Source organism: Phyllostomus discolor, chromosome 8, assembly GCF_004126475.2.
Source record: "Phyllostomus discolor isolate MPI-MPIP mPhyDis1 chromosome 8, mPhyDis1.pri.v3, whole genome shotgun sequence".
Taxonomy (NCBI): Eukaryota; Metazoa; Chordata; class Mammalia; order Chiroptera; family Phyllostomidae; genus Phyllostomus; species Phyllostomus discolor.
Window position 1 is genome coordinate 76,536,357 of NC_040910.2, and position 23,613 is coordinate 76,559,969.

Here is a 23,613-nt window from a genome sequence, read left to right on the forward strand (position 1 = left end):
TGTAGGGAAGCCAGGATAGGGTGCCCAAACCAACCCATACGTGCCCAGGATCCTGGTTGGCTGCCTTCAGCTTGGGCCAGAAGGCAGAGGATGGGAAGAGATGCTGAGAGATGCAGCCGCTGTCAGCAACCTATCTCATTAGGAGCAATGCCTCCTTACCCTCCCCAAGGGCAAGGGTTCTGGAAGCTGGTGTGGCTTCACCCACCAGAAGCCCTGTCCCCGTGCTGCCTGAAGAACAATGGTCAGACTGCCTCCCCACCTCCTGCCCGACTCCTTACTGCCCTGCTGGCTGTGGGCTCTCAACCTCCCCCCACCTGACACCACTGCCAAAAAAAGCCTCACTCAGGTCCATGGCTCTTCCAAAGGGTTTATTGGTCATATTTACATCTATTGCAAATGGTGAGGAGGCGGCAAGGGCCCAGACCCATCTCTGGGCCCTTGAGCATGAGGACCCGGGGACGCCGGGGTCTTCCTGGGCCCTGGGAGAGACCTGAGATGCAGAGATGGAACTCTTCTTGTCCTTTCTCTCAGGGTCTTGGGCTCCAACCCCACCCGCTCTCAGGGGTTCTGGGATCCGAGTCTGCCTCCTCAGCTCAAGGCACAAACACTGTGGTTAGGGGTAGGCAGGCAAGGCCTGGGCTCACTCCTGGCAGGAGCAGCTAGCCCAGTCCACCGTCCTTTCCCTGTCCTGACCTCTTCCTTGTCCTAGTGATCCCACACTGGGCAGAGCCTGGCTGGGTGGACGCTTAAACCCCAGCCTAAAGCCCCTAACTCCGGGAGCGCAGCCAGCCCTCCGTAGAGGCTGGAGCCCAAGCACCATGATGCCCTGGACTGGGGCAGTTTCTCTGTCCTTGGGGGAGGGGGGCAGGGAGCCCAGAGGCATGGGGAGGCTTTGCTGGCAACTGGGTGGGCAGGACCAGTCTCCCTTCCCCCTCCGGAGCCTCCCTGTCCCCATGTGAACCCAGGGGCAGAGCTGGGGAAAGAGGGGCCAGTGATGCTTTCCCAGCTCCTTCCCTGCTTTCTGCTGGCTAGGAGCAGCATCTCCCCGAGCCATGAATGAGATCCCTACTGACAGCCTTGGTGGCTCTAGGGGTTCAGGAGCCCAGACTCCAACTCTGTCCAAGCTGGCGGGCCATGGGGATACACTGGGCGTGGGGCCTGAGGCTTGCCTGGAGAGGGTTGCTGGGGAAACAAGGGTGAGGGGGTACACTCCCAGAGGTCTGCCAACCTGGGCCTGGCCAGCTCCCACCTCAGCCTATGCCAGGAGGCGAACGACCCCATTGTCTGAGCCCAGCAGGAGGTGGCGTTTGGTGGGCAGCAAGGCCAGGCTGGTGAGTGTGCCCCGGAAGTTCTCAGAGCTGAGCTTGGTGGTGGCCTGGGAGGGTGGCTCAAGCAGGGAGCAGACCCCGATCTTGTTGGCCACGGTGCCTGTGATAACCTCGCTGCCGTGCAGGTCGAAGGTGTGGACGGGGTCGGACGCCGACTTGTAGTGGTGTGTGGGTTTCTGCTCCAGCTCCTTCCAGACGGTCAAGGAGTGGTCAGAGGAGGAGCTGACCAGGACGCTGCCCTCCGCTGCCTGCTCAGGGAGAGGACAGCCTCAGCAGGGCCTGGGCCTCCCGTGTGCCCACCAAGCCCCAGGGTCTTCCCATTTCCTCCCATAGTACCTCCCAGGAAGACGAGGTGTCCAGAGGGTTGGCAGGCTGCCACCTCCCACATTATGTTAATGTTAGTTAATATGCATACACTAAAATGTCATTAACCTACTCACCACTCTAGTTTGAGCACTCACTATGTTCGGGCATTGTTAGGCATGCCTCATTACCACATTTAATCTTTGTAACAGCTCTGTGAGGTCAATGCTGTCATCATTCCCATTTTACAAAGAAAAATGAAGGTGCAGAAAAGTAACCACACCAAGGTCACAGAGCCAGTACGTCGCAGAGCCAGGACTGACCCCAGAGCCCTCCTGAAAAGTCTGCACTGGAAAGTCAGAATTTAGAGGCATCTCCAGGGTCCCCTGGGGGGTGCAGCTAGAGGGAGCCGGGGCAGCCTGCCCCCAGCACCGGCGTAAGTGCATGTCCCCTGGCCTGGCCTCCACTTCGGATGGGGAGGGAATCCCAGCTGCCTGGGAAAATCCTCCCACAGGTAGCCCTGCGCCTCCCCTTCTGTGCCTGCCTGAGCAGTTCCCTGAGGTCCGTGACTGAGAATGGGGTGGGGCAGTGGTTGGGGGCAGGATCCCCAGGCCCGGTCTGCCCCTGCCCCCACCGGAGCAGCCAAGCAGGGGGCATGGACTCTGCTCAGTGGTCTGGGCACAGTAAACAGCCTCCCAGCTGAGCTTTATTTAACCGGAATTGGGTCACGGACAGGACCTGACCCCTGATCCTCCAGGCAAGACAAATATGGACAAGGGTTACTCATTAGAACATCTCCAGGGAGCAGCAGGGTCAGCTTGGCCCCCTGGTGCCCACCCCAAGGGCCTGCCTCCTGCCAAGGCCCCCACAGTGAGGCTGGCTCCTGACCCTCCCTTACATCTCTCCTAGAGCAGATATCAGGGAGATCGGCTTGAGCCTGTCCTGGGTGGGCCCTAAACAGACGTGGGGGCCCAGAGCCATGAAGGTGGGGAAGGGGCCCTGGTCTGTCACCTTGATCTGCAGGATGTCCCCCTCATGGGCAGGCCAGCCTCGTAGAACCAGGCCTGTACGGGTGTCCAGGAGCACCATAAAGCCCGAGGAGAAGCCGGCCACAACGCTGCGGCCACTGGGACTAACGGCCAGGGAGCGGACCAGCCCAGGGTTCAGCCCGCCGCCCAGGCGGAACTCGTGCTGCAGGCAGAGGGAGACAAGCTGAGGCACCACCACCCGCTCCGATCCGCTTCTCCCTGGGCTCCCGCTCACCCTCCAAGCCCCACAAAGCCGGAAGGCCTGAGTGTCTGTCCCCCAATCAAGGGGAGAGCTCCTCACATCACAGGTCAGAGTCCTCCCACCCCCAGGGTTTGCTGCTGTTGGCGATCTGTCTCCAAAGAGAAACTATGCCACGGTCTTTCCTCTTTGAGATTTCTCCCTGCTCCCCGGCTAGGGCTCAGGGAACTGGACATTCCTGACCTGCAGGCCAGGCTTCCTGCAGTCCACGAAGCGCAGGGTTGAGTCAGAGCTGGCCATGGTGATGCTGGTGTGGGGAGCAGGCATGACAGCCACGGCGGTCAGGGGCACCCGACTGTCCGACGGCTCCACTACGCGAAGGGTCTTCCCTGGAAAGGAAGGGCACGGTGGATGTGGGGCCTCAGCAGCCAATGAAAGTGCCTCGACTCCTATCCCCCAAACCACCCCACACCTGCCTCCCATAACCCACAGGATCTCAGAAAATGCTGTTTCTTGACCCTCCCACCTGCTTTCATGGCCAGACTCCCATCCTCAAGGAACCTTTCTTCACACAGTGCCCCCGACTGAATGCTCCCTCTGTCTCCCTCAATGCTACTCCGCCTCCTATTTTTTAGCTGTATTTCTCCCTACAGCAATGCCAAAAAATAATCAAGCAACCATTTATCAAACACGTACTACATGCTAAATTTTAAGCCAAACCTTTGTGTTGAGCTCAACTACGTTGTTCGGATTCCCATTTCACAGATGGAAAAACTGACGTCTCCAGTGGTGAAGTGACTGGCTCAAAGTCACTCGGCAAATAAGTGGTCAGGGGTCAATTCAAACTGAGGTCTAACAGATTCTAAGTCATAACTGCTCCTCTGCGTGACCTCACTGGGTCACCCAAAACCACACACATCATTACACCCCATCCATCCCACCCTTGGGGCCCGTTCCTAGAGGCCTAGTGGGTAACAGAACAGTGGCAACAGAACAGGCCTCATCTGGGCCCCTCACCTGTGAAGGGGTCCCAGACGTGCACAGCCCCGTCACAGCTCACCACATGCTGTGGCGCCTCAAGCTGGCCCACGAAAAAGACACTCTTGCGGTGCTGGGCATAGATGAGGCGTGGGGCCGTCTCGCTGGTGCCATCCCCCGAGTTGTAGAGTGGCCAGAGGCGCACGGTGCGGTCCTTGCTGCCACTCAGGAAGAAGTCCTCACTGCTCAGGGGAGCCACACACTTGACAGCCCCCGAGTGGCCCGGGAAGCTCTGCAGGCGGATCTGGTGGAAGTGAAAATGGGCATCCTGCTGGCTCACACCAATCTCGTACTGCCAGTACGCCAGCCAGTTCCCACTCAGCATGTGGGCGCTCCGCGGCAGCTCCAGCTTCAGCGCATTGTCCTCGCTTTTGCTGCCAAGGCCTCCACTGCCCACTCCAGAGATAGGGCCCAGGGGGCCGGGGCTCTCGGGCTGAGAGTCATCAGGGATCTGGATGCGGTTCCCAACTAGGACGCTCCCAAAGGTCCCCGAGTAGCTGTCATCCTGGGGGCAGCCACCACCCTGGGGGTCCAACTCAAGGCCAGTGCTGGGCAGAGTGGGCTCTACGCTGGTAGGGCTGCGGCTGTTCGGGCTGATGCTCTCCAAATACAGCCCCGCCAGCTCTCCCACCAGCTCGTGGTTAGGGATGATTTTCTGGATGATGTCACCTGAATTGAAGTAGAAATGGACCTAGGATTAGGGAAGATAAAAGGTGGCTGCCACCACCCACCCAAGGGCTTGAGAATCACAGAAGACAGGGCAGGTACTGGCTGTGCAACTCTCAGCAAATCTGACTGTTCATTTCTGAGCCTCAGTTTGTTCCCCAGGAAAACGTGGGCTCATTCATTCACTATGTACACGTGAGCATCTTCTACGTGTGCTGGGCACCAGAAGAGTGAACAAGACAGGTCACACTCTCCCTCCCACAGCTGAGGTCTTCTTAGTGGAGGGATGACAGCTTATCTAATCCCAGGGATACTCCTTCCTCTGAGGGAGACCACACCTGTCGGCACGCGGCACAGTACCTGGCCTGCACCGTACAGGAGGCGACGTAAACAGCGGGCTGCTCATTCCTCTCAGACAGCTCCTAGAGATGTCAGTTCCTTGGCCTGGCTCCTCTACCTTCCTCAGGGAGACGCCAGGCCACTCCTGGCCCTCTTTGCCGGCTAATGCTCAGTCTGTTATCATGTCACCTCGGGACTCGAGGACTGAGGCCAAATTCCTTCGCTCTAACCCAGAAAACAGCTTCACATCCACTACTGACTCTGAGGGCAGGAGGAGCATGGGACCCTCCCAGGGGAAGAGACGTAGCCACAGAGGCTGTGTGAGGGAAGGTGAGGGGGCAGTACCCAACAGGCAGGAGAAAGGCACGTAGATTGTGTACGCCATCTCTAAGGTGAACACCTTCTGCAGCTCATCCAGCAGGGTGGGGTCTACCAGCCTCTGCTGCCCATCAGAGAAGACCACCTCCGGCAGCTGGCCCTCACTGCGGCCCACGGGATCCAGCTTCAGATCCTGGGGGAAGGAAGCCCAGGGAGTCAGCTGAATCCATGGCCCCTGCCCAGCTCACCCCAGCCGGATAGGTCTACCCACTTGGTGCCGAAGCTCATGCAGCTGGGAAAAGACTTGAAAGAAGGTGGCCACAGGCTCGCTCAGGTGCTGCTGGACCATCTCCTGCCCGATTCGCAGGCAGATGAGGGCGATGAGGCTGATGGTTTTCATACACAGGACAGTCCGGGCCTGGGCTCCACTTGGGAACCTAGAAAGAGCTCATAAGCTCCAGCCCCCCAGACTGTGGAACTTGCCCACAATCTATCAAAAACTGTAAGCAAAAGGAGCTACAAGACCAAGTAGTCTAAACCAGATGAGGAAACTGAGGCACAGAAAGAAGCTGTGGCTTGCTCAGGGTCATACAGCTGGGATCAGAACCAAGACATTAGGCCCAGTGTCACTGGACTGTCCCCTAAGCTTCCCAGCCCACACCCCCACACCCCCCTCAGCTGGGCTGCTCCCCACAGGGTGGGACAGGGGCCTACCCTGTGATGAGGGAAGTGAGGAAGCTGAGCACAGGCAGCAAGACCTCGTGGCTGATACGGGGCAGGATGTCCATGAGGGTGGTGTCCGAGAGGTACACAATGATCTTCTGGGTCAGAGTCACCGCTGCCAGCAGCCCGGCCTCCTTGCGGCTGTTCAGTCGACTGGGGCTTGACGTGCTACCTGGGGCCACCTAGGGCCACAGAGTGGATGAGGGCCAGGCTGCCTTAGAGACCCCGTGGAGGCCCCAGAAACCCCGGGTCAGCCCTTAGGCTCCTCAGACCCCTAGCCCCCAGCCTGCCAAGTCAGGGACTCACCAGGTAGCTGATGTAGGGCAGGTACTGGTAGGTGAGGACGGGCTCCCCGTACAGATGGGCAATGTGGAGGAGGCAGCTGAGCACGGGCCCCGACACTATATCACCCAGGACTGGTCTCTTCTGGTAGATGTTGCCGGCACTCAGTGGGAGGCTGTCACCACTGCTCACTGTGAACTGCTGCCGAGTGGACCCTGCCAAAGAAAGGCCAGAAGCCTTGAGTGCTGGTGGAGGGAGGGGGCTAGACTCCAGGGTTTGTGGTAACCACTCCCGATTACTCTAGCCTGGGGGCTGCATCATGCCCTACCTAAGGAAGGAAGGAGCTTCCAGATGGGGACCCAGGACCTGGCCAGGAGGTGGTGGCTGCAGCGGGAGTGGGAAGGGTCCCCCAGAGGGGGCAAAGCTGGGCAGAGGGCTTTGAGGAGCTTCATCTCCAGCACTGACCACAGGCCTTACCAACGTAACACGATGTCAGCAGGCGGAGCAGGTTGCGAGCCACGTGGCGAGAGGCCACAGTTGGGCCCAGCTTGGCAGACAGCCAGCGGACCATCTTGCAGGCCGTATCTGCAGGACAGGAGCAGGCCCTGAGCTCATCAGATAATGGTGGCGGGTCACCATTCCTCCCACTCCACCCAATGGCACCCCACCTAGCCAACTCGGGCCACAACTCTGCCAAGGAGCCCAGCCTGAGCCTGATCACCCCACACTGTCACCCTACATTCAGCAGTGCAGAGGGGCCTGTGGGACTCTGGCTTTGGGCCTGCTCCAGGTTACCCTTTCAGTGAATCTCCTCCAGCTCACAAATGAGGCCTCGGCTGCACACCGGCCACCGCCCCCTCTAGCCTCTGCTACCCCTCTTCCCTCCGCTCTCTAATCATGCTGGCCTTTCACTGATTCTTTTTTTAAGATTTTATTTTTTTATTTTCAGAGAGGGGTAAGGGAGGGAGAAAGAGAAGGAAAGAAACATCAATGTGAGAGAGAAACATCAGTTGGCTGACTCTTGTACGCCCCCAATCAAAGACCTGGCCCGTGATCCTGGCACGTGCCCTGACTGGGAATCAAACCAGAGGCCTTTTGGTTCATAGGCCAGAGCTCAATCCACTAGGCCACACCAGCCAGGGCCTTTCACTGATTCTTTAATGGAACCATGACTGCCTCCAAGCTTTGCACAAGCTGTCCGCTCTGCATAGAATGCTCTTTCCCCTGCAGACTCTGGGACTTTCGCTTAGCTACTTCCTACTCATTGAACCTCAACTGGCCCTCCTTTTGGGAAGTCTCTGACCTGTGAAAACTAGATCTAAGCCCCATTTTGTATTCCCTTGGAGCACCCAGCTGTGTCCTTTATAGCACCACCATAATGTGCACTGACATAAGACTGTCTGCACGCCCTGGCAGTGTAGCTCAGTGGATTGAGCGTGAGCCTGCAAACCAAGGGGTTGCTGGTTCGATTTCCAGTCAGGGCACATGCCTGGGTTGTGGGCCAGGTCCCCAGTAGGGGGTGTGTAAGAGGCAACCACACATTGAGCTCATCTCCTCTGTTAGGTGTAGGCTCCAGGAGGGCAGGCCCATATCTACTGCTGTGTGTGGATCTGCTCCATCCACTGCTTGGCACAGAGTGGTTGCTCAGCAAATGTTGAGTGAAAACCAGGTGACTGTTTGGCCTCTACCTCAGGCCTGAGTACTCACCAAGAAGGATCTTCTGTTCTTGGCCCTCCGACTGCTCGTTCAGTGGCTCCTCCTCCTCCTCCCCGTGTGCCCCGCCATCATCCATCACAACCGTATCCATGGAGAGCACCGTGTTGGAGAGAGTGAGCTCAGATGTCCCAGTGACTTCATCTTGCTCTCCCTCCTCCTCTTCCTCCTCCAACACCACACAGCCTTCCTCCTCCTCCTCCTCTGAACCTTCACTTTGCTTCAAGTCCTGGCTGCTGTCACCTGACCTGAGGCTGCTCTTGTCCACAGGGGCACCCCCTTCTTCTGCAGCCCGCTCCTCGCCCAGGGAGGTCTCACTGGCACTGCTCTTGTCACTCAGCTGGCCCAGGCTCATAGCCTCAGGCTCCTGGGGCTGCGGAGACTCAGCCACATAGAGCCCAGCTTGGAAGTCCTCTGTCTCAGAGAGGTCTGCCTGGTCGTGGAAGCTGACACCGGATGTATAATCTGGGAGCCCCAGACCCGAGGAAGCAGCAGGCTCCCCATCCATCTGAATCTCCTCCTCAAAGGCACAGGAGCTGGGCCTGGCCCCTGGGAGCCCGCTTTCCTCATCCTCAGCAGCCCCTACCAGGCCCTTGCTTTCCTCCTGGGAGGCCTCCACACCAGCCAGCACCTGCAGGACATGGGGCAGCAGGTGGATGAGAAAAGCCTGCAGGCCCAGACGCACTATCAGCTGGGCCACAAAACAATCAGTATACAGGTAGAAGCGGCCATGGAGCCTGCAGGGGCTCTCATAGGCACCAATGAGAGGCTTCAGTAGGTACTTATTAGCATTTTTGGGGCCTAGTGCCTTGGCAACAGGTTCAAACAGGTACCAGGCCGTATACACAGCAGTGTGCTCCTCAGACATGAGTGACAGCACAAAGGGTAGCAGGATCTCCAGGCCCTCAGGGGTGATGTCACTCAGCACTGCACCCAGCTGCTGCCACAGAGCAAAGACCAGCTCTCGGCCCTGAGCCTCATCCTCCACACGCCTTGCCTGGTAGAGGAGGATGAACTTGTGTAGTGCTGGGAAGTATGGAGGGAAGGGAACCACAGAGCTGAAGGGGCTGAGAAGCTGGGCCGGGCTAGCTGGGGGCAATCCCTTGGAGACAGGCCTGTACTCAAACAGTGGACCCATCTTGCCCCTCCTGGCTCCCACAGGGCCTTCAGGTTCACTCAGCTGCAGGAGCATGTCCAGCACGGGCTGCAGAGACACGGGGACCTCCTTGGAATGGCGTGTACACAGCCCCCGAACAGCCTCGAAGCGTACCCACAAAGGCACATCAGGCTGCAGTGTTCGGACCCTGGTGGCAAACACCATCTCTGCCAATAGGACACCCAGTGCCTGCATGTCCCGATGGAAGAAGTCCTGCAACTGCACAGTTGGCTGCACCTGGGGCTGCTCAGGCACCTCCAACTGGCCCCCTAGGCCCTTGGTCAGAAAGCTGCCTAGCTTCTCCAGCTCTTCCAGGGCCTGTACGGGATTGAAGCCCTCCGGAAGAAGAATCTTCCCTTCCTCACCTTCCCCAGGGTCTGCCCCAGCAACTTTGTTCTTGCGGCCTGGTCGAGATGCCGAGGCCACTGAAAAAGACAGGAGGCCTGAGGCTTGACTGGAGGAGCAGGAGGGGCCCAGCTGGTCACCTGCTTTCCCAGCAAGGGAGATGGAATCCAGAGCTTCTGTGGCTTGCTCCAAGTCATCTTCCCCTGCCACAGGCCTGTCTCTGACCCAGCCCGCCTCACAGGGAGTGGCCTCCAATACCAGCCTGCCCACCCCATTTGTAAGCTGCCCTGGGAAGTCCTCTCGGCCTGTGCTCTCCTGGATGGTCTGGAACAACAGTCTAGAGATGAGGGGAGGCTCAGGAGCAAGGGCAGGGGTCCCAGCCAGGCGCTGAGGGTGTGGCTGATCAAAGAGCTGCACCACACCATAGTTGGCCAGGTGTGTGTGGGCGTCCACCAGGTGCAGACACACATTCTTCTCCTTCACAGCTTCCTTGCCCTGGAGCTTGTAGCCGAAGGTGAGATCGATCCAGTGGTGAAGGTCCTGGGATACCTCACGGCTCTCCAGCAGTACCCGGTGGGCAGCCACAAACTCCTGGCTGGAGCTGCACCAGGCTGGCACATCCAGGTCAGGCATGTCAGGGTGAATGGAGCAGAAGATAGAGGGATCAGTGTAAAATTCAGGGATACACTCGTCGGGTGTCCAGCTCTGCATACGCTCCATGCTGGCAGGGTACTCATGGGGCTCCCACTGGGCCCGTACATGTCCACAAAGCACCGGCCGGGGTGTGCGCCGAGCCTTGTACACATAGTATGTGATGTCAGACAGCACATCTGAGATGTGATGAGGAACATGAGGGGGTTCCCCGCCACCCGCACCACCTGCTACAAACGCCTGCCGCGTCATCTCGTATGTGAAGTCCAGCTGCTTATCTCCCTTATTGAGGCGGAACTTGGACTTGCGCAGGTCTCGGAAGCGCCCGTGGGGTATGGTGAAGTCCACCACCCAGGGCAATACTGGGTGGTAGTTGGGATCCCCCTGCCGCCGACCTGCCAACCGATTCAGGTGCATGAGGTAGTGGAAGTTGCTGATGCGGCCATGGACCCAGTCTAGCACAAGGCCCCTGAGTTCCTCTTGGCAGGTAGGACATCCAGGTCCTCCTCCTCCTTCCTCTCTGCAATCAGTGCCTGCCCTGTCCCTTGCTACAGGTGTCTCCTCATTCTCATCCTCCTCCAGCTTCTCATAAGCACTCAAGTCCAGCCGGAGCTCACTGCAAAGTTTCTCATCCACAGAGATGTGGTGCAAAGATAGGGCCCCACAGGCTAGTCCATGGCGGTGACAGGCATCCATGGCCCTTAACACACGGAAGAGAATGAAGAGCACCTTGGCTTGGCTGTTGGTCAGCTTGGCAGGGCTGAAGGTGACCACATCATGCAGGGTGAACTGCACGTAAGGGTGCACCACATACAGCATCTCCAGCGACTCCAGTAGGGCCTCCGCTCTCAAAAGACTGGGGCAGGCGGGGCTGCCCTTCGGAGGACAGGGGCCATCTTTGGCATATGATGGGCATTGGGTAGTTTCACCCACTGGCATGAAAGAGCAGCCATAGACCCTCTGCAGGGCTTGTTTTACTGAGTCCAGGGCAGGGACAGCTGAGGGTGCAGGGCTATGACTATAGGGCTGCCCGTAAGTATGATATGCATGGCGCCACAGGTTGCGACAATTCTGGGCAGCCACATCCTTCATGAAGCGATTGAGAGTCTCAGGGCTGCAGGTGCCCTCCTCAAAGGTCAGGCCGCCGCTCAGCGGGTAGGACAGCCTCCTTTTCCGCAGTCCGTGCACCTCTACTCGAGTCCAGCCTGGAGGCAGCCTGTGCACGGATCGTTGCAGGAGAGTCCTGACTTCCGCTTCGCTCAGGCCCTCTGCCCGGGGGCAGGGCCCCGGGGGCCGGCGCTCGCGGAGGCTGGCCAGCCAGCGCGCTGGCACTAGGGCCACCACGTGGTTCCCCCCGGGGGCTGGCGCCAGTTGCCGGGCATCGATGTTCAGGTCCCTTTCCACGCTCTGGAGCAGCTCCAACATGTCAGGGCTTGGGGGCGGGGACCAGCCCTGTACCCCGGAGGTAAGAGCGACTTCCCGTCCCCTGCTTCCTGGGGCCATCCCCTCCAGGCTGCCAGGGGGCAACGCGGGACAGAGGCCGGCCACGGCCCTCCTCGCGACAGCTTCCGGGGTGCCAGATCGGCTGGGTAGGGATGCACGAGGGACAGGGCCTTACGCGGAGGCGGCGAGGGAGGACCAGGGACAGAGGAGCTGGGGGCCGAGATGCTCTTACCCCTCTGCAGGGTCCTGCACTCCGAGCGCGGAAGGGCGGGCGCTGAAGGGTGCCAGCGCCGGGCTTCACCGTGACTGGTCAGCTGATGTGACTCACGTGACTGCCCAGGCACGGAAACAACCGCACGTGGCTCAAAGGGGCGGGCTGGATCCCGCCTACCGCCAGCGCCACCTCCTAGACCTCCGGCCTAGCGCTCTGCTCAGGGCCGGTGGTGGCTTCGGTTCCTCAGGGGCTGGAAGGGGCCCCACCTGGCTCCATCAGTGCAGAGGAGGGGGATGCTGAACCGCCCACGATTTGCCCTATCCTCCTTGCTTCCTCCTGCACTCTCCAGAACGCAGATCCAAGGACGGCTTTTCGCAGAGATTCCAGCCTTTAGATGGGCTGATCGCCCCACCCGGTTTTACAGATAAACCCGAGGCTGGGATGGGACTTCTGACATCAAGTCCCTTCATCGCCTCCACGCTGGCGTCCAAAAGAAGGAGCTTTTTAATTTTTCCAAAACCTGTCATCAGTAACATTCCATTTGGCCTCACAACACTTAGGGAGAATGGGTTTTATCATTTACATTTTGCAGGAGATAACCAAAAGCTGTCAAAGAGGTTTGTCCAAGCGGCAGAATGGAGACTTAGAAGCTGGTGCACAGACTTTCTGCCCCGGAGTCCCCTCAGCTGGCAGTTCTCTTACAGGGTTTTTTTTGTGTTCTCCCCTCCCCCACCAATTCTGGGCAATCTAAGAGAGAGAAGTGGCCCAGGCCCAGAGGCCTGGAATTCTTGGGAGGAAACGTTCCCCAAGACTTCCTGTTGAAGATCAGCTTCTGCGGTGCCACAGGGCCTGTTTGCTGTGCCAAAGCCGTGCAGATGCCACAGTGGCTGGCGGGGGTGGGGCGGGGGTGAGGGCGGGCGCAGCACAGGGCAATGAGTGAAAACTGGAGTGCTGGCACCAAAACTACATGACCGCTTCAAGGGGTCTCCGTTCTGACTCATTTGCAGAACAGACAGGCCATTGTCTGTATTGAAACCACTGGCTGTTTCTAAGTTTCTTTATTTATTGATTTGAGAGAGAGAGAAATATCAGTTCTTGTCCCACTCATTTATGCACTCATTGGTTAACTCTTAGATGTGCCCTGACTGGGGATGGAACCTGCAACCTTGGTCTATGGGGATAATGCTCCAAGCAAATTGGCTACCCAGCCAGGGCCATCACTAACTGTTTTTTGAGTCTCACTCCTAGAAGCAGAGAGTAGTAGTTTGGTGTAGAGGTATAGGGATTCCATAAAGACACTTAAGAAAAACTAAAGTTCAAACTAGAGAGAAGACAGGAATGGATGGGCTGTTATCTGATTCCATCTGTACCCTCTTTCTTGAAGGGACAGCTGGAACCCTTGATGTGGCTGGTCACAGGACCTTGGTCATAAGTGATAACTTGCAACCACCATTTATGAAGCACTGATTAGGATACAGGCACCATGCTAAGCACTTCGCATAACTTGTTTTGTTTAATCCTCACCACAACCCTTTTGAGAAGAAATTTCTATATCCATTTTAGGATCAAAAAATGGATATACCTTAAGTAACTTGCCCAAGGTCACATAGCTAAGATGTGATACAGATAGGATTCAAACCCAGGTCTATCTCTTTCTAAAAGCAATGTTCTCTGTACTCCCTGGCCCCTGCTCTATTGTTTTCCAGCTGATAAATTAGGTATTCCTTGACAATCTTGCATCCCCAACTTTGATCTGAGTGCCTGAGACTAGAAGATGAGTGTTAATGATCAGGAGGTAGTGCCTGCTTCTTAGTACCAATAAAACTGGATCCTCCTGGTTTTTGCTGTGGCCTCAGTTTACCTAGACTGAGCAGGCACCACTTTTTCTTTCTGCAAGTCTGTGTGTGCCCTGCCCTCTAGTGGTTTTGGCTTGCAATGTAACAATGACCTTGGGTGTGACTAACCTCAGGATTCTTTTTTTTAAAATCATTCCATGTTTCCTTTTATTTATTTTTTATGAGATAGTACCTTTATTTCTTATTTAATAATGTATTTGTATTTATTGATCTTTAGAGAGAAAGAGGGAGGGAAACACTGATTTGTTGTTCCAATTATTTATGCATTCATTGCTGGATTTTTGCACGTGCCCTGACCAGGGATGAAACCTGAATCCTTGGTGTATGGGAATGATGCTCTAACCAACTGAGCTACCTGGCCAGAATTTTCATTTTAATTTTCACTTAAGTTATGTCTTTTCAATGCCAAAATATAAAAGGGAATATTCAAAAGGAAATATTTGGAGGTAGCTTAGATTCTAAAATACATTAAACTGTTCCAGTAATACTCTGAAGCTGAAAAATAGTGAAAGCAAAGAAGAGGATTAACGATCTGGTTAGGATTAATGGATTACACAGGGCTGGATCAACCTTGGCTGCCAATGAACATGGCTTCCAAGAGAGGGAATCCAATCAGAATTCCTTCCTTCCCTTGAATAGGAAAGGCCTCGCAATGGTGGGCACTGGTGCACTAAGATTTCTGACACAATGACACCTTCCCCAGTCCGAGCCCTAAAAGAGTGTTGTTCAGACTTTATGAGGTACTTCTGACTCAGTAGTCTGGAATGAGACCCAGAAACCTGAATTTTTAATAAGCAGCCCCAGGTAATTCTGATGCAGGCAATCTGCAGGCCATATCTTGAGATATAATGCTCGCTCTGTAATAGATCTATTCCCAATTTCCCTTGAATCCCAACCCGAGCACCTTCAGGCTTTGAGGAATCTAGGACCAAATTAGCCTCTTCCCTTCACCAATGTCCATATTGAGTTTCCTGGAGGTCATGGCTTGGATAGTCTGCAAGGCAGGCTGCAGCTGACCCAGCAGTCTGCCCGTGGTGAGTGAGGTTAGCCTTTGCTGACTTGGCAGGGGGAAACCTGAAGGAAGCTAACATTCAGTGCACTAACTGTGGGCCAGTGGGCCTGGTACTGTGCTAGGTATTTTCAAACAGAATCCTTTTTTAATTCCTACAATAAACCATGAATTTATTATTCATTTGGTTTTATAGATGAGGAAATTAAGGCTCAGAGATGTTAAGTATATTCATCAGACTAAGAGCTGGTAAGAGCTAGAATTTGAGTCCAACTTTGTCTAAAGCAGTGGTTCTCAACTGAGGGTAACTCAGTCCCCCACAGACTATTCAGTAACATCTACAGACACTTCTTCTTTTTTTTTTTAGACTCCTGATGGTTGTCAGCAATCTTAGGCATTGTTTGACATGTAGACCCATCACTCCAAACTTCTGGACTTCATCCCTTTGTTTGTTTGTCACAAATCTTCCTCTCTTTTCTTTATTTTCTTTTATTGTTTTTTAAGAGTTTATTTATTTATTTATTTTTAGATAAGGGGAAGGGAGGAAGAAAGAGAGGGAAACATCGATGTGTGATTGCCTCTCACATGCCCCCTACTGGGGACCTGGCCTGCAACCCAGGCACGTGCCCTGACGGAAATCGAACCAGTGACTCTGATTCACAGACCAGTGCTCAGTCCACTGAGCCACACCAGCCAGGGCTAGAGACACTTCTGATTGTCATGGCATCTAGTGGGCTAGGGATGGTAGCCCCCACAGTACAGCCCCACAAGAAATTATCCAATCCAAAATGTCAATAGTGTTGAGGTGGAGAAACCCTGGACTCAAAAGCCTGTGCTTTGGGGTGGGAGGGTGAGGGGATGAAGACTTGGCAGAACAAAACTCCTACCTTGTGGTAGGAGAGAAGAGCCTACCATAAGGGCCTTGAGTGGGAAGGGGGTGGGACTTTTATGCCAAGGCTAATGGGAATGGGTCAGCTGGTGAGATTCCTCTTCCTTCCAAGCCTGGCCAAGGCCCTGATCAGTTTCTCCCAACCTTGCCAAGTCAGTCCTGAGACTTCACAGTAAGCTTGTCCTGCAGTGACCCTGATTCCCAGCTCAGGGCTGGGACAAACTATTTATTTAGGTTTTCCTGAAGGACTTCCCAACCAATGCCCCTGGTTTCTGGGGCCCGTGTGTTCCACCTGCAGCCCTGGGAAGCTCCACATTAGCTCCCTTGCTGTGGAGGGTAAGAGTGTAAAAACTGAAGCAACCAAGGGCCAGGGGGCATCTAAGAACAGTTAGAAGAGGAGTGAATAGGTAAGGCCAGGAGAGTCTCTTTAGGAGGTCCCTGCTTGGGGCGTTGGCGGGGGGGGGGGGGGGGGGGGGGGGGGGGGGGATATGGCAACTTCAGCAGGGAGTAGTGGGCAGGTAGCCTGGAAAGCAGGGTTCTGACACCAGGAAGCTTATTTTCCACAGCTGTTCCTCCCCTCCAGGCTTAGTCCACAGCTTCACTGGACTTTCCCCAGTACCCATCCTGGGGCCCCCACACACCCACCCAGTCTCCATTCTGAGCCACCCCCCAGTGGTGGCCTCTCTTATTAGACCAGGGAGAGGAGGGTGGGTCTGAGCTGACTGTGCTGACAGGAAATACCTCTCATTCCAAGCTCAGAACCTCCGAAAAACTAACCAGTAGTTTTTTGCGGGAAAGGGGGAGCAGATGGTGACAGTGCTGGAGTGAGAAAGAGGAAAGAGAAAAGTACATACAAGCAGGTTCCCCCACATATTTGGGGTTCCATCTCCTTCCTTCCCTCCCTACTGATGGTGAGGGAGGAGGGAATAAGCAGATGGAATAGGGCAGGCCAAGAGGAAAGAGGATGTGGTAACAGCTGATTCGTCCCCTGAGGTCACACTTTCCAACAATCAGCTGTTACTGGGGTGGAAGGCAGGAAGTTTCCTTAAAGGCACAATATTCTAAACACAAGTTCAGAATTCTAGAGCTCCTAGGAACCATAGAAATCACTTGGCAGAGCCCTTGTTTAATACAAAAGGAACTATCTCACACTTCAGGTTAATCCTTCCAGTTCGGTTACCCTCACCCCCAACTTGGCGCTTATGGAAAAGTCATGGATCCCTGTCTACATGTTTCTGTTCGGTTTGGGGGCGGGTGAGGGCAGACGAGTGAAGAGGTGGGGTGGGTCTCAAACTTGCCCCTTTAAATACGCAGTTCAGCAGCTTTTGCCAAGTCACTGGGTTCCTTTCAGGTTTTGCCCATCCCCCGCCCCTCTAAACTCTGATTGGCCCCTAGGGGAAAGAGCAACCTTCTCATTGGCCTCTACCTTTGAAATCGCTTTCCTAAGTAGGTCTCAGTCAGAGGAAAGCTTCTGGGGGGCGGTAGAGAACCGGAGTATTAGGCAGGGGATAGTGTTGCCTACCATCTGTAGTTTGACACGGCCCGTCCCCTAGTTTCTAACCACAAGTCTTCCTTCTACCCTCAGATGAAGGCTGTGCTATGAATCTTTTTGGGAGGGGGTTGGGTATCAAACCATTTTATTGAGGGCCTTCGGGGGAGGGTCTAAAGGCTGAGAGTACAAGGAGTCCGACATCCTAGGCCCGGCCGGGATTTCCCCAGCTTCACAACCGCTGAAAAGTATGAATCCTTAGTCAGGAAGCGGTTCTTTCGCTGCGGCTGGCACGAGACATCTCCAAAGAAAGAAACGTCTCCTGATCAGGAAGCCTTCCCCCACCCCTTCCCAAGAGGGGTGGACTAGATATCTCCAGTGAAAGCTGGGACGTGGCGAGATGGACAGTCCTCCCTAACCCAAAAGCCCTCAAGGAGTTCCCATCCAGTGGAAGAGTCTGCCGCCCTGGGGGCTGATTTCTACTTTTAGTTCTGCCCACTCCTGCTGCTTCCTTCGCCTGCTCCACCTTTCCTCAGAGAGCCTCCTGCAGAGGTCAGCGAATCCGTTTTGGGGTTGTCTAAAAGAAGCACTCACAGCTTCAAAAAAGGAGGGGCTGTAGCCCTTTAAGGATTTAGCCGGGATGAATTCAGAGATGAGTTTAAAAATGCCAACTCACAGAGCGCTCTGGATTCTGGGAAGGATGTGTCAAATCGAGAACTACATTGACCAGTATGCACTGCAAACACACACGCCTTTACTTCCTTCTGCTCTTTCGGACCCTGCTTTGACGTAGCACTCTTCAAAGCAAGCAGCCTAGGAAGAGGGCAGAGCCACACCTTTTCACGTATTGGCTAGCTCCTGAGTTGGTGGGTGTGGCTTAGTGCAACTCTACTAAGCAAAGGGGTGGCCTCCTTGCCAATCAGAGCTAAGACGGCCAGAGAGGCGGGACCAGAGCGAAGGGCTGGCACCCCCGAGTGGGTGTGGTCACGCTGCCCACCAGTAGGCGGTGATTGGCCCTGGGCGGTGCAATCGCAACTTGTGCGTCACGACGCCGCCAGCTGATCGGAGACTGGAGCCGGTGTGTGCTGGGCGTTGGGAAGAGAGCGCCGCCGGCCGTGGGGAACCGACGCACTGATTTGCTCCCCTGCTCTCAGCACCCACCACACATCCAACACCAGGTGGGTGTGAGCTGGGGTCCTGGCCCCACCGGAGGGAACCGTGCTAACGGAGTAATAGGGGCAAGTAGGGTTCAGGCGGCCACACCCTGCCCTTCCGGGGGAGGGGAGAGGGGGCGGTGGATACAGGGGCGCTCTGGGGGAGAGGGGCCTGGACTGTCTGGAGTAGTGTGTCAGGAGGTTTTAAGAAAGAGTCCGGGGCAGGAGTCTTCGCGGAAGGTCTTGCGGAGTAGCTGGGGGAAGGTGAGGGGCCGGAGGGCTGGGGGCAGCTAACCTCGACGCCCTTTGCGCTGAGGATTCGGGAGACGGCTACCCAGCCTGAGGAGGATTTGGGTCGGACGGGTGGCGGTAGAGGTGCTTTGCCTCTACTGGCATTCACTGGGTCAGGGTCAGCTGAGTGTCCTGACAGAGAAGGGGTCTCTCAGGGTGGGCCGGCCCCTCTCATTCCCTCCAAGGGATGTTATGTAAGGGGGGAGGGGAGAGGAGTAGGGGGCGGCGGTGTCGGGACCTTATGCAACCCAAAGGTTTAGGGTTTCACCGCGGTTGGTGGGGGAAGCAGACATGAGGAGGGCCTGGAGACTCTACCCCCGGCCCCAGCCTCACTAGCCGTCTTGGGCCGAGAGAAGGTCACCTCTGCACCTCCCCCCAGCTTGTTCGGTTGTGGGGGCCCTAGCCCAAACCTGGCCCCGACTGCCTGGGAAACCGGCTGGCTGGGTGGGGCGCCTGGGTTAGTCATCACTGGGCTCCCTCTCTCCCCACCTCTCGGCCAACTCTTGGCCCCTCCCCGTGGCCTCAGACTAGACTGTCGCCCCCACCTCCCTCCGGCCCTAGTTCCTGCCTCCAACTCATTTGGCCTGTCATCCTGGCTGTCAGACCGGCCTGGAAGCTGTCATGGTGCCAAAAGGTTGATGGAGCAGCTGGTCAGAGGGTCACTGCCCTGGACCCACCCCGCCCTACAGCCAAGGGCACCTGCTTGGCACATACTCTTAGCAGCCGCTAAGTCCTATGGGCTGACCACAGTCAGCTTCCAGAAAGAGGATTGGGGAGGAATTGGGGACTAGTCACCTGGGGGAAGGAAGGTACCTCAAAGTTCATGCCTCCCTAAAGGGTTTTGTAATTTGAAAACCTCCCACCCCTACCGTGATCTTTCTTGCCTTCTGAGTATAAAAATCTCAAGGCAAGACCACCTTGGCCCCTCCCATTGTCATGGACATGCCCTTGGGCAGAGTGTCATCACAGACCCTCCCGCCACCCCAGCTCACAGCCCCCAAGCCTGCCACGCCCCCAGCCCCCTCCCTGGGCCATGCTGCAGGGCCCGGCTTTTCCTGCTGATTCATGCGTTGGAACTGTGGGGGCGGGGCTTGGAACTTGGAACAAAGTTCAGACATGGAGGGGCCGGCAGACAGCCTGGAATTCATACCAGATGTACCCGGAATGTGCAAGCGGAATGCCTGGCATTTGAGAGTCCTGGGGAGGCTGCCCAACCTCCCTGCTTAATCTCCCTCCCCTCCCGTCTTTGGTCCCTTGTCCCCTCCTCACAGTCCCAGGAGCCTCTGCTGACCTTCCAAACTCTAGATCTCTTCCCTTCCTCGCTCTTTCCCAGATCCAGGGCCCCAAAACTCTTCTTCCAGCTGAACTACCTGGGAATAAGTCAGCTGGGCTGATCACTGAACTCACATTTCTGGAACTGAGGTACAAATTTCTCACCTAGTACCTGGGTGACGGGTGGGGTGTGTCAAGGGTCCCAGATCCTGCCTTTTCTGAATACTGAATAGGCTCGGGTCCTCCATCGTTAGCTGGGGTTAAGGGGTTGAGAGTAGATCTGGGTTTTACAGCTTCAGGGTCTGGAAAGTATGTTTAGAACCACTTCTTGCTTCTCACTGAAGCTAACAGCTCCTGCAGGCTCAGGTGAGAGCCAAGAACTCTTCGTTAGAAGGTTGAGTGACTGCTGGGGCTGGACTTGGATGGCCAGCTAGACAGTGTCCCTGTGATATTGCCCTGCTCAGGTCTTTCCCATTTCTCTTCCCTTTGCCTTTAGGAGCCTGTACCTCCCACACTCTCACCTGGCTGAGCCGCAGTAGTTCTTCAGTGGCAAGCTTTATGTCCTGACCCAGCTAAAGCTGCCAGTTGAAGAACTGTTGCCCTCTGCCCCTGGCTTCGAGGAGGAGGAGGAGGAGGAGCTGCTTTCCCCCTCATCTGGAAGGTGACAGAACGGGCTGGGAAGGTCTGAACAGCAGGAGTGGTGATGATAACCTTTCAGAAAAGGGAACCCAGTTCTGCTGAAGAGTCTTCACCCTGACTGGCACAGCCAGAAAGAGCAATTTTAGATCAGAAACCCTGACTGAATCAGGGAATGGATGGCTCTGACTACCCAAGGTTAGTCAGTGTTCGTGTGATAATGAGGAGAAGTGGAGCAAAGAAGACCCTGTCTGTCCCTTTATCCAGATGTTTTTCTTGACCTTTCTTCCTTATCCCTCATTCTTTCCTCTGGCCTTTCCAGGTGAGGTCCAGAAGTAAGCAGTATCTCAGGGAGCAGTTCATACTGAAACTCCCCATCTGAATAGTCATGCCCCTGCTCTTCCCTTTCCCTGCATTTCCATAGACTGGCTCACACTCTAGATTCAGGGATACTTAGTGTATGTGGGACCCTTAGATCTCCTGTCTGTTTCTCTACCTATGTGTGAGATGGGAGAAATCACCCAGGTGAGTATGCTTGAGGGAATCAGAAGTCCATTTGTGCAGACTCAGAGCTTGGGGTGGGAAACAGCTTTCACTTATGCTATTGCCCCTCCTCCGTCCCTGACTATAACCCCAGGAGGTGGGGGTGGGAGTTGGAGAGTTAGAGGAGCTAGTAGGAGCTCAATCTCTACATCGACTTCTCACCATGCAAAGGTGGTACCAGGCGTCCTCCGCTCCCCAAAACAGGACTGCGGCTCCTGATGGGGTTCCAGCTACCACTGCTTTCTTTCCTCACTTCACTTTCCAGGCTAATGTGTGAGACTCAGCTCAGGCCTGTACAGGACAGGAACTACTTGCCCCCCCACCCCCCGCCGCCCCCTGGCAACCAGGAAAGCTGAGTTCTGGGACAGGACCCCCACTTTGGAGCATCAGACAGTGTAAACCTGTCACCCCCAGCTCCTGATCCAATCTCATTCTTTGGCTTGGGCTCTGGTGTGGTTCAGCCTTGGCCCAGTCTCCTTGCCTGAAAGTAGACATGTTTTGGGGCTGCAGGAGGCTGTTTGTTCTGTTTTGGGGGAGGAGGTATACAGGGAGCTGGGTTCTCTTCTCCACTGATGAGAAACCAAAGATTTAGGGAAAAGTAGAACATTGAACCGAGCCCTTGCAGCTTAAGCCGGATGTGTGTGGGGCTGTGGTAGAAAGGAGTGGGTAGACAGAGTCTACTCATAGACTTCAACAAAGGTCACCGTGTCCCTGGACCTTGCTCCCATCCTTTCTTCCCTTCCTCGCTTCATTGGCCACAGTGTTTCCCTTCAGCCATGGACATGTGGCTCTGCCAACCTCACCTGTCATGGAGAAGACATGAGGAAGAGCAGCCTGGGCACACAGAGACAGGCAGAACTCCAGTGAAGAGCAAGGCCTGGAGTGCACAGGAGCCTGTCTGGGCACCCTGCAGAGGGGGCCTATAAGGGCCAGGCACACCCCAGGAAGAGGGAGGACAGCCAGCCTCAGCACGGGCAAGCTTCCAGCCACCTTCAGGCTTTCTGCTTCCTTCAGAGATGTGGGGCCATACTAAAGTGTCCTGTGGTTTCATCCTCCTACTTCCACCTCTCCTCCACCCTATAATTTTTACATAAGCAGCTTCAAGGAACAAGAGCCAGCTGTGAAATATACAGGAAATTCATAAAGAAATTGAAATGGATAAAACCATGGAAAAAAGTGTGCTTCATTAGTAATTAAAGAGAGGCAAATAGAGCTATAAGCATTTTTCCCATAGCAGGCTATAACAGAAAAAAATAAGGCCCAGTTGTTGGCAAAGGGCTACTAAAATAACACCACCATACCTTGCATATGGGGTACAAGTTGGTACAGTCTTCCTGGATGCAAGTTTGGTGATATGTATCAAACATTACCGTGGCCTTTGACCTAGTAATTCTATACCTGGGAATTTATCCTAAGAAAATAATGAAAGATTTAGTTAAAAGGTGTTCGTCCCAGCATTGCAATAGAGAAAAATGGGAAGCAACTTTCTGATTGGGAATTCATTTCTGCTGTAATGAAAATGTGCAATAGGGGATTGCTTAAGTAAATTATTGTATATCCATCCAGATGGTGGAGTACTGTGCAGCCATTAAAATCATGTGGAAGAACATTTGACTGGAAAGAAGAATGCTCTTTGAATACTAAAAAGTTTATAAAAATAGCACAGATCTTAATTTTATTTTTTTAAGATACAAGTATGTACTTGCATAATGCACAAAGACTGAGGACATACTCTGAAATGTTAATAATAGTGGTTATTTTGGATGGTGGAATAAGGTAATGGTAATTTTTCTCTGTAATTTTCCAAATTTGCTGTGATTTTTTTCTGTAATTTCCAAATTTGCTCTATTAATTTTGTGTGGCTTTCATATAACAAATAAAATTTAAAAGAACCATTCATTTTTTTTTCATAGAGTGGCGGGTGTGGAGGAATGAAGGGATGCCCTTGGCCCCTTGTACTAATGGGGTTTTGGTGGAGAAAGGTCGTTGTGAGAGAGTCTGGGGGAGCACCTGTTGGCTCACGAAGTTCATTCTTTGGAAGGAGCTGGATCCACCTGCTCTGTGTACGGGAAGGCTCTATGAATTTCTGGCTGACAGCCAGCTCGAGATGTGGCATGGAGGAAGATGGAAAACAGCAAAATGCTATCGCTAACTCTTCAGCAAATGGGTGTTGGGGGGTGGAGGTTTTCCTCTCCTGGAGGGAAGGTTCTGGAATCCTAAGAGTCCTGCTGCTGAAAGCATGATGGGTCTTTATTCTCTTTGATTTTGTCCCAGCCTTGAGGTGGGTGACCCTGTGTGACCTCTCTTGCTTCCTCAGATTGGAAGAGATACTCTATCCACCCAACAGGTACCACCCTCCGGGGAGGGGTGTTTTCAAGACTACAGTTCTGAGTAGTTCCCTTTTCCTCTCTAATAATGAGGCTTCTCCGTGGGGCACCCAAAAAGTTGGGGGGGAGTCCCCAGTGGGTTGCCTCTCCAAAAGAGGAGCTGTTGTTCTCTTTGAGAAATACTATGTATGAGGGCAGGGCTCCTAGAATTATATGGTTGCTGGGATGTGTTAGAGGCCTGCAAATTTCCGGAGGTAGAAGGGGTGGCTCTAAGAAAGTGGAGTGCCCTCTCCCCCACAACCGAGACTGGCGGGGGGCGGAGCAGTGTGGTGGCAGTGAGGTTGAAGCAAGCGAAAGTGGGTTTGCCCTGCCCTTGAATTTAAGGGCCGAGTGGATGGGGT

General features: G+C 54.8%; 1 protein-coding gene and 1 long non-coding RNA gene across 2 annotated transcripts; one reads left to right on the forward strand and one right to left on the reverse strand.

The window, feature by feature from the left end:
* Positions 1 to 347: 347 nt before the first annotated feature.
* WDR81 (WD repeat domain 81) lies at positions 348 to 11,592 on the reverse strand. Its single transcript, XM_028519257.2, has 10 exons — positions 7,932 to 11,592; positions 6,702 to 6,809; positions 6,249 to 6,439; positions 5,934 to 6,124; positions 5,491 to 5,656; positions 5,247 to 5,412; positions 3,876 to 4,565; positions 3,102 to 3,247; positions 2,643 to 2,822; positions 348 to 1,576 (listed from the first exon to the last, which is right to left on the reverse strand). Exons 1-10 carry the CDS (start codon positions 11,590 to 11,592, stop codon positions 1,256 to 1,258), a joined length of 5,820 nt encoding a protein of 1,939 aa, XP_028375058.1. The 3' UTR covers positions 348 to 1,255.
* A 5,872-nt stretch (positions 11,593 to 17,464) lies between these two features.
* On the forward strand, positions 17,465 to 23,609 carry LOC118502287. Its single transcript, XR_004904998.1, has 4 exons — positions 17,465 to 18,167; positions 19,768 to 19,856; positions 20,203 to 23,131; positions 23,167 to 23,609. It is a non-coding gene; the product is annotated as an uncharacterized LOC118502287 (long non-coding RNA).
* The last annotated feature ends 4 nt before the right edge of the window (positions 23,610 to 23,613 follow it).

Bases quoted from the DNA above. Each gene is read 5' to 3' on its own strand.
- WDR81 (XM_028519257.2), bottom strand. From the start codon at position 11,592: ATGGCCCCAGGAAGCAGGGGACGGGAAGTCGCTCTTACCTCCGGGGTA. The intron at 4,566-5,246 runs GTACTGCCCCCT...ACTTCAATTCAG, and splicing joins GCCTTTCTCCTGCCTGTTGG to GTGACATCATCCAGAAAATC. The intron at 2,823-3,101 runs GTCAGGAATGTC...CTCTGCCTGCAG, and splicing joins GCAGGAAGCCTGGCCTGCAG to CACGAGTTCCGCCTGGGCGG.